Source organism: Zootoca vivipara, chromosome 2 (assembly GCF_965207765.1).
Source record: "Zootoca vivipara chromosome 2, rZooViv2.hap1.1, whole genome shotgun sequence".
Taxonomy (NCBI): Eukaryota; Metazoa; Chordata; class Lepidosauria; order Squamata; family Lacertidae; genus Zootoca; species Zootoca vivipara.
Genome location: NC_142584.1, coordinates 107,936,967 through 107,947,138, shown reverse-complemented (window position 1 = coordinate 107,947,138; position 10,172 = coordinate 107,936,967). Strand labels below are relative to the sequence as shown.

Below are 10,172 nucleotides of genomic sequence, written 5' to 3'. Positions count from 1 at the left end.
TTAAGTGATCTATCAGATTGCTAATCTAGTAGAGCTCTTACATTATGCCCAATTAAGAAATTGAGCTGAGAAGCTGAAAGTTCCCGTGTCATGAATTTACTGGGTGAATGAAGCAAGTTACAGCTCCTCACCTGCAGGAAGGAAGGGATAATAATCGATTGCCTTAATAGCAGGAGTGTGTTCGATTTGTAAATTGAGTCCCCCGCTGCTAATCAGAGGCTTCCTGTTGAGTCTGTCGGCTGTTGAGTCCTGAGCACCAATGCAACACAGAGGTGATATTTGGAGCTTTTGCTTTTTTGTTTGTGTGGCTTTTTCATTTTTTTTGACTGTGACTTCTTCATTTTATGGGACTGACTTGTGACTGTGGCTTGTGACTTTGGCTTGTTACTTCATTTTTGTGACTGTGGCTTGTGACTTTGTTTTTGTGACTGTGTGGAACCCAGTTCAGCTACTGATTGATTGATTGATTGATTGATTGTGTGACTGCAGAAATGGATAAAAGCCCCCCCCCCCATCCAAACAATGACTCTCATCCGTGCACCTAAGAAAAAAATTGATTTAATTTTTTTATCACCTACAATACTGTCTTATTTATTTTATAGTACAGTACATTGATTATTGCTTTCATTTTGTGGATCGATGGTCTCATTAGATAGTAAAATTCATGTTGAATTGCTGTTTTAGGGGTTGTTTTTAAAAGACTGGAAAGGATTAATCCATTTTGCATTACTTTCTATGGGAAAGTGCGCCTTGGTTTTTAGGACACTTTGGTCTTGGAACAGACTTCCAGAACGGATTAAGTTTGGGAACTGTCAGGGTTCCCCTTACAGGAACCAAGGTACCACTGTATATATCACAAAAGGCCTGAATTCACCAACGATCTCCTTCCCAGGGGCACACACCTCTCATCGCTTGGAGAATTGTGGTGCACTTAAGAACATCGTTCCAAAATCCACATTAGGGCAATGGCTTTTATAGGTCAATTAAAATGTCACGAAATAGTGCGCAAGCCTTCAAGTTACCCAGAGCTCTTCATCAGGTTTGACAGCAAATAAGGCGAGGTGGGAGGGAAGTTGGCTGATGATGAAGTCATGGAGTTTGCATCTCATCTGGCCTAATAAAAGCACTGCCTTAGTATGGATTTTGGACTTTTATCTAATGGGCAAACACGCCTACCTTTCCTTTTTTATAATAATACCCTCTTAAGAGTTGCTTCAATGTCCTAACTGTGGCAGGTTTTCAAGCTTATGGTGCGTTTTTGCCTGAAAGCAGCTGGTGTAGGTTGGAAGAAAGGGTAGACTTTTTCGCTGAAACGGGCCGTGTGTGTGCAGAGGTGAGACCCGGCTGCTACATCATAGAAAGAAACTTGGCCTCCCTCGTAGTCCAGGTACACGCCGACCTTCCACCAGGACGATCCATTTTGAGGCTCGCTATCCTCCTCTGTTGGCTCCAGACACCACATCTTGTCCGTCAGAGAAGTGGGATCCTTGCCTTTTTGCTTTGGGATGGACTCCAAGGCTACGCCGATCAACCAGTCTCCCTTATTTTGGACCTCAACCTCCCAGTAGTGTCTTCCTGAATGGAACCCCTCTTTCCCCAGCACAACAGGAGAGTCCTGAAATATCTCTGGATAGTTCGAGGGTTTCTTAAGCAGTCCAAACACCGTACGATAGTTTTGTAATAAGAAAGTGTATTCGGGAGGAGCAGTGGTACAGCCCAGGGTGATTGGTTCTACTCCTGATAAGCAAAGGAAAAGAATGAGTTCAATAAAATTGGGGCATCCAATATAGGGACGCGGGTGGCGCTGTGGTCTAAACCACTGAGCCTAGGACTTGCCGATCAAAAGGTCGGCGGTTCGAATCCCTGCGGCGGGGTGAGCTCCCATTGCCCAGTCCCTGCTCCTGCCAACCTTGCAGTTCGAAAGCACATCAAAGTGCAAGTAGATAAATAGGTACCACTCCGGTGGGAAGGTAAACAGCATTTCCATGTGCTGCTCTGGTTCGCCAGAAGCGGCTTCGTCATGCTGGCCACATGACCCGGAAGCTGTACGCCGGCTCCCTCGGCCTATAGAGCGAGATGAGCGCCACAACCCCAGAGGCGTCCGCGACTGGACCTAGTGGTCAGGGGTCCCTTTACCTTTACCTTTATACTAGCTCCATCCTAGGTTACCAAAAGGGAAAGAAACAAGTGGCCATGGCTCTCAGCTTACATTAAAAATATAAGATGAGAGCCAATGTATTGGATCAGATTAATATAAGGTGTGTGGTCTTTGTTGTTTTTTTCAGCTTGTAAGCTGCCTTGTGTATCGTGCTATAGAAGTACAAATTAAAAGTGAAATGAAATGAAATCTGGTGTTTAACGTGTTAAAATGCAGGCTCCTAGCCCTCATGTCGGTGAATAGTCTGGAAATATAGTGAAGCAAAGAGTGGGATCCCCGCTTAGACGGAAGCTTTTCAAGAAATGGCAAAGCATCTTCTCTTCTTATATAGAAGCCAGTTCCAAACACATCAAGAAACAGAAGCCATAATTGAACCAAGGAACAACCTTGGTTGTATATGGATGGTGTTTCTGGAGCCATCAGGCAGGTTTAAACCATAGCCTGGACAGCGTCACAGTGCCTTTTCCCACATTATACATGAATGGTTGCCACTTGTAAACACAGCTGTACATAACAATGTCACCCCTCTGCTGAATCCTTGCACAATGCAAGCTCTGCCTCCATGCACGTAAGGACACAGAGATGGAAGAAGGGGTTCTGCTGGATCAGACCAAAGGCTCGCCTTGTTCAGCATCCTGTCTTCAACAGTAGCCAAACCCACAAGCCGGCTCTGAGCATGAAACTTCCTCTCCCATCGTTGGTTCCTAGAAACCGGTCCCCAGCAGCACCCTGCCTCCGCATGTTGAGGTTCTACTTCACTATCATGTCCTTTATTCTGATTATCCTCCCCCATCGTTCTGCCCGGACACTGAGGTCCAGTGCCGAGGGCCTTCTGGCGGTTCCCTCGCTACGAGAAGCTAAGTTACAGGGAACCAGGCAGAGGGCCTTCTCGGTAGTGGCACCCACCCTGTGGAATGCCCTCCCACCAGAGGTCAAAGAGAACAACAATTACCAGACCTTTAGAAGACCTCTTAAGGCAGCCCTGTTTAGGGAAGCTTTTAATGTTTGATGGATCTCCGTATTTTAATGTTTTGTTGGAAGCCGCCCAGAGTGGCTGGGGAAACCCGGCCAGATGGGCGGGGTATAAATAATAAATTATTATTATTATTATTATTATTAGGTGTTCAGGATGTAGGTGGCATGTAATCAAAATACACAACCCCCACTGTTTGGGGTGGGGAAATGGAAGACTGCAGGTGGGGCAACATTATTATTATTATTATTATTATTATTATTATTATTATTATTATTATTATTTCTACCCTGCCCATATGGCTGGGATTTCCCAGCCATTCTAGGCAGCTCCCAACAGAATATTATTATTAATAATAAAGCGATAAAACACCAACCATTAAAAACTTCCCTAAACAGGGCTGCCTTCAGATGTCTTCTTAAAGTCTGATAGTTGTTTAGTTCCTTGACATCTGGTGGGAGGGTGTTCCACAGGGCGGGCGCCACTACCGTGAAGGCCCTCTGCCTGGAACCGAGTGTCTGGAACTCTGAACAGCAGCACACCACAATGCAACATTTTGTTCCACTTGCCACGGCAAGTCAACAGACGTGCCACGAATCTGTCTAATTCTCTTTGCAAGCAACCATTACCACATCTTCTGCCATAGAATTCCATGTGTTAACCACGAAGAATGGTTTCCTTTTGTCTGATCTGACATTACCTAAACATTAGAAAGAACTTCCTAACAGTAAGAGCTGTTCACCAGTGGAATTTGCTACCAAGGAGTGTGGTGGAGTCTTCTTTGGAAATCTTTAAGCAGAGGCTTGACAGGCATATGTCAAGAATGCTTTGATGGTGTTTCCTGCTTGGCAGGGGGTTGGACTGGATGGCCCTTGTGGTCTCTTCCAACTCTATGATTCTATTATTCTACTCTCAATCATTCCTGAACTTCCTTTCAGTTACCTGTTCTGACGATGGATCTCATGTTACTCCATGCTAGGTATTGCAGTGGACCCTTGAACTTGCCCAGGCAAAGTTCCCTGCGGACAACAGAACGGTCAACCTGGTTTCCTACGCCCTCAGCCTCCTTTTCAGCAGGGAGCCTAGTGGGAAGAGGAGCAGAATACCAGTTTACAGCAAGTCACTACCTGCTCTCTCACATATGAAACTAGAGGAAAGACACCATACTCACTTATTTAGGAGCTTCTGGACACCCTGGGAAGGGGAAAGAAGGTGAGATGGTTAGGAAGCTTGAATCTCTCCTTTCATATTTTGGAAAATAACAGAACCCTTATATACCCCCGTCATCCACCCTAATCTTGCCTTCCTCAAAGCCATTAGATCCCACTAGCCTCCCATTGAATCTTGGAATGCTGATTATCCTGTTTGCTAATTTGTCTGTGTTTCCTAAGGGGCCTCGGAGTGTGGGGCTCCTTTCAGCCCACAACCCTAACCAACTGTTATGTACTAAGCTTGGATCCTAGAACAATAGGCAAGTAGGATCCTAGAATGCAACAACTGATTGGCTTGGAGAAGACCAATTAGGCTCCAGGAAGAAGTTAATCAGCCTACTAGGCTTGTAGGTTTGTAGAATGCAACAACTGATTGGCCTGCGGGAAAAGACCAATCAGGCTCCAGGAGGGAAGCAGAATCAGCCAATCAGACGGGACTCATTGTGTAAATAATGCGTATAAAAACCTGAGGTTTTTTGGGGGGGCATTTCATCCACTGTTTTACAAGCTGCGATAAAGAGCATGAAGTCACTACAGGACTCTGAGTATATTTCACCAACCATACCCCCTTGCCTTCCCAAAGACTGAAGGGACTCAAGCCTCTCCAATATTCCCACCTGATTTGATAAGACACAGAGAGATGACCTCCCCCTCATACAGGAGACTAGATTGACACGAAACAGATTTTCTTCATGTCAGCTTCACACACAATCATGGGATGTGGCGGAGTCTCATGGACAAGAATGAGGGTGGAACCAATGGTAAGATTTCCTCATCTAGCGATTAATATTTCACCGGGGTAGACGAACACCTAGGTGGAGGGCTCCCAGTATACTGGTGCAACTCAAATATAAACACCAACAACTGAGGAACACCAGCCTGCGAGCGCTCCAATGGGAGAACAACCTTTATCAAAGGTGGTGTTGATTTTGAAGACACGACTAAACGTGTTACACTAAAGAGGTGCCAAGGTTTGGGCCTCACCAGGAGGAAGGCAGCTGAATCTGTCTGTTCCATCTTGGCCTTTCCCTGGCTCATCATCTCTCTGGCTGCAGACAGGCCCTCCCGGATCTCCCAGAGATGTGCCATCATGTTCAGGCGTCCATCGTTTTCATCCTCATCTAGCTGGGCCAGTACTGCATCTTTCCTCCGGCTCAAGAATCGCTGCAGCAAAGTGAACTCGTCCTCAATTGTCTTGCGAAGGGAATCAGCTGAGTTCTGCAATGGAAAGAAGTTCCATTGGGAGGTTTTTGTGGCGGTTACCCATTCAGTGAGAACAAACAACTGAATCGAAAAATACCTTGTAAAAATGAGGGGGTGTTGCTAATCTATGCCCGGCACAAGAAACCAACCAGATTGGGCACTGGCTGAATACCCTGAGGCCTTGAAAAGGCCCCCCTCACAAGCCCAACTTGTCCACATCCCCATTTAATGGTCTCCTTGTTAGATCCATACGTGCTTTTCAGTGGTAGGCGATGGTGCCATCCTTCAGCTGGGAGCCAAGCTCAGCTCCCACCCATAGTAGGTGCCTGCCATTTTGAAGTAAACCCAATGCAAAATAATTTTTCCAGTTTTATACAGTCCAGCCAAGAAGATTTAGTAGGTAGGTCTATAGCAGGCATCCCCAACTTGCGGCCCTCCAGATGTTTTGGCCTACAACTCCCATGATCCCAAGCTAACAGGACCAGTTGTCAGAGATGATGGGAATTGTAGTCCAAAACATCTGGAGGGCCGAAGGTTGGGGATGCCTGGTCTATAGGCAGGGACACTGCATTTTGGGTATTTAAGATGATGAGCAGCTGGGCTGGGAAATGATATATAATGAATTGAAAAGGACGTTTAAAATAACTTATTTTTTTTAAAAAAAACCCAGAAGCTTTTCTTTTGGGAATTATAGGGACAGAACTACCTAAACTATATAGAAATTTATTTATGTATGCTACTACAGCAACGAGAATGTTACTTGCCTTCTGGAAAGAAGCAGAAGTCCCAGTAAAGGAAGAATGGATACAAAAACTTAAAGAATATTCAGAAACGGCGAAACTTACTGGAAGAATAAGAAATCAAGGCAACAAACTTTTTTTTTAAAAAAAAGAAAATAATGGAAATGGTTTATTGAATATTTACAGATAAATTGTAAACAGGTAAAAACATTAGCAGGATTATTGTAATAACCTGCAGTTTTGTTAGAGTATATGTTTACAGTAGATAATTAAACGAGCCAGTTAAATGAATGTGGACATGCAGAAGTCAAATTCTGAAATGCTAAATAGATTGTAAAATTAATGAAATGTATAAATTTGAAAAGTATACATAAAAAAAGAAGACGAAGAAGAGGAAGATGCTGAGCAGCCATCATGGATGGGAGCTTAGTTTAGTCCAGGCTTCCTCAACCTCAGCTCTCCAGCTGTTTTAAGACTACAATTCCCATCATCCCTGACCACTGGTCCTGCTAGCTGGGGATCATGGGAGTTGTAGGCCAAAAACATCTGGAGGGCCGAAGTTGAGGAAGTCTGGTTTAGTGCCACTTTTGAAAAGAAGCTAAACTAAGCTCCCATCCATGGTGGCTGTTCAACATCTTAAGTACCCCAAATGCAATGTCCCTGCCTATAGACACAAGAACAGGCCTTCTCTGTAGTGGCTCCACCATTGTGGAATGCTCTCCCCAGGGAGGCTTGCCTGACTTCTTCATTGCATACTTTTAGGCACCAGGCAAAAAAAGAAAAAAAGAAAATGTCTATAACCAGGCCTTTGGCCTTTAACTATCTGTGGCCTTTTAAAAGTGGGTGGGGTGTTTTTAATGAATTCTTTTCTTGGTTTTAATGTATCTATATGGGCTTTTCTGTTTGCTTGGTAAGTCATTTTGGGTTGCCTTGGGCAAGATAAAATGACTAAAATAATAATAATAATAATAATAATAATAATAATAATAATAATAATAATAATAAGTAGTAGTAGTAGTAGTAGTAGTAGTTAGGAATTATTGCCTCTTACTCTCAAGGAACGTATGTTTTCTTCTTGACGTCCTTCTTGCTGCTCTTGTTGTTTAATTCTGGTTTCCAGGCCACCTAGAACTTTGTCCAGCTTCCGCTAGGGGAGGAAGAAGAGTTTGTGAAATTAGGCAGGTCAGGGAACCTGCCATGTCCCCCCATTTTGTTTTTCTCTGTTTCCTTTTATTACTTTTGTTCTACGTTCCGGGATTGCAGATATTCAATGAAGAGCAGGCTATAAATAGTGCAAATGCCACCTCCTTACCTTTTCTTTTCTGAACTAAATAGCCCTAAGTGTTGTTGTAATCATTTCTCACAGAGAAGTTACTCCATCCCCTTAAACATTTTGATTGCCCTTTTCTGAAACTTCCCTATGCAGGGCTGCCTTCAGATGCCTCCTAAAGGTGGTCTAGCTATGCCACACCCTCCAACATTTCTCCCATGATAATAGGGACGTCCTAAGGAAAAGCGGGACATTCCGGGATCAAATCGGAAACTGGGACAGCTTCCGCAAATCTGGGACTGTCCCTGGAAAAATAGGGACACCTGGAAGGTTTTGACCTTTAAAGCCCTATGTGGCTTAGGACCCTCGTACCTACGGGACCACCTCTCCTGGTATGCCCCACAAATAACAATATTTTGGAGATCCCGAGCCATAAGGTGGTTAGATTGGTTTCAACTAGGGCCAGGGCCTTTTCAGTACTGGCCCCGACTTGGTGGAACGCTCTCTCACAGGAGACCAGAGCCCTGCGGGATTTGTCATCTTTCCGCAGGGCCTGCAAGACGGAGCTGTTCCGCCTGGCCTTTGGGCTGGACTCAGTCTGACCCCTATGTTTTCCTCCCTTATGGTTTTGACTTGGGCTACGTTATTAAAATGAGGCTGCATTTTAAAAATTTAAATTTAAACTGTATTTTAACCCTTATTAACAATTAATTTTAATTGTTTTTCCTTTTTTTAGTCTTATTGTAATTTTATTGGTGTCAGCTGCTCTGAGCCCGGTTTTGACTGGGGAGGGCGGGGTATAAATAAAAAATTATTATTATTATTATTTAATAACAAATAACAAGGAGTTACCTTCCCTTTCACAACAGCGCCCAAACCAGCTGTTGGAGGGCAACTGTCTCACTTTACATAAAGCACCCCCTCATTCACTGTGTCTTGTTGCACGCTCACCTTGTAGTGCTCAGCAGAGTCTTTCAAGGAGCTGAACTTGTGCCCGGCATGGGCAGGTGAATTCACACAGCAAAAACAAACGGGGTCCTCATCGGTGATGCAGAAGAGCTGCAAAGTGCAATCGTGTTGTGCGCAGAGCAACCCCTGCTCAGCACTTTCTCCGTCTTCCTGGGCCTCTCTTGCCTTTTGGGCCAAGTTTCTCAGCAAGTGGTTGGGTGTGAAATGTCTGTCAGGACAGGGGGCCCGGCAGTCAGGGCAGCTAGGAGCTCCCCCTTGGCTGTCCCAGGAGGCGGTGATGCATTTCTGGCAGAAGCAGTGCCCGCATCTAAGCAACACGGGCTCAGTAAACACATCGAGGCAGACGGAACAAGTCAGAGCTTGCTGAAAACCCTCCGCCATCTCTGCGGACAGATTTGCCAGAGTCCAGTTTCGCTTTCTTTTCTCTAGTTCCTCCTTTTGCTTTTCTCTTGTTGCTTAAAGGAGCCACACCGTAGAAGTGGAGCAAAGAGTAACATTTGCTATAGCCATATGAGAACTTTGGAGTCTTTTGCAATAGCAAAGAGGTTAACTTCTGAAATCAGCTGGAATTTAGGTCTTCTGTGTACTTTTAATGACCTTGTGCAGCTCTCAGCCTGTTTTGAGTTGTTTTTTTTTAGGGTGGGCACTGGATTTTTATGCTAGGATTTGTTTACTGTTGTATGGTGCCATGCTTTTATAATTAAAATGCAACCTTTCTGTTGTCTGCAAGCAGATCAGAACAGTGTCATGGTGTGACATTGTTTGCATTCACCTGTCTTTGTTAATTAATAAAATTAACTAAAGGGACATGGGGTTTCTACATTGCAGATACAGCCCTGCCATGCGCCAGCTTTGAGGCAGAATTAACTACAGTGGAACCTCGGGTTGCGGAAGTAATCTGTGAGGGAGCCATGTCCGCAACCTGCAGCGTTTGCAACCTGCAGCACTGCGTCTGCACGACACAATTTGGTGCTTCTGCGCATGCACGAAGCACGATTTAGCACTTCTGTGCATGCACGAGTGGCAAAACCCGGAAGTAATCCTTTCCAGTACTTCCAGATTTCCCGTGGTCCATAACCTGAAGCGTCTGTAACCTGAACTAAATAATATTGCTTTTTAAAGGGACAGTTTGTTATGTATTCAGTGGTCTGTGTTTGCCTGAGCTTGAGTCTGGACTAAGGATTCTGAGCCCCCCCCCCCGGTGTTCTGATTCGATACATGATATCCAATCACAAAACAATTCAGGATTTGGGCCTCCACCATTGGCCTTTAAACTCTGTGTCATGATTCGCAGCTTGGAAGTTTAGAGAGCCAATCACATTGGGAGTGGGAGTGGCCCAGGGCTTCAGAAATGTATATAAGCAGTTGCTTTGCCCCCTGTTGTCAGTTCTGTTATTTTGTACACAACGAAGGAGTGGTAAGTACTTCAGGCGTTGAAATGTGATTGATGACAGTAAGGACTCAAAACCATATTGCCCTTTACTAGACTTTTTAATCTCAGCGCCCTGAAACTCCAGCCAAATTGCACTCACAACCTGAGTCAGCTACAGGTGCAATCTGATCCCAGAATTCCCCCCGTTACACTTCTGGATGCTTGGACATTTTAGGTGATTAAAGAAACACACATTTGTCTAACTTTCTCCTAGCA

At 44.6% G+C, this 10,172-nt stretch overlaps 1 protein-coding gene across 1 annotated transcript; it reads right to left on the bottom strand.

Annotated features, from left to right (window-relative positions):
* Nucleotides 1–542: 542 nt before the first annotated feature.
* Nucleotides 543–8,977, bottom strand: LOC118081303 (nuclear factor 7, brain). Its single transcript, XM_060271179.2, has 6 exons — nt 8,507–8,977; nt 7,337–7,432; nt 5,327–5,560; nt 4,303–4,325; nt 4,074–4,213; nt 543–1,737 (listed from the first exon to the last, which is right to left on the bottom strand). Exons 1-6 carry the CDS (start codon nt 8,903–8,905, stop codon nt 1,223–1,225), a joined length of 1,407 nt encoding a protein of 468 aa, XP_060127162.2. The 5' UTR covers nt 8,906–8,977; the 3' UTR covers nt 543–1,222.
* Between the last annotated feature and the right edge of the window lie 1,195 nt (nt 8,978–10,172).

Bases quoted from the DNA above. Each gene is read 5' to 3' on its own strand.
- LOC118081303 (XM_060271179.2), bottom strand. From the start codon at position 8,905: ATGGCGGAGGGTTTTCAGCAAGCTCTGACTTGTTCCGTCTGCCTCGAT. The intron at 5,561-7,336 runs GTAAGAGGCAAT...TTTCCATTGCAG, and splicing joins AAAACATACGTTCCTTGAGA to AACTCAGCTGATTCCCTTCG. The intron at 4,326-5,326 runs GTGAGGCCCAAA...TCCCCTTCCCAG, and splicing joins ATTCAGCTGCCTTCCTCCTG to GGTGTCCAGAAGCTCCTAAA.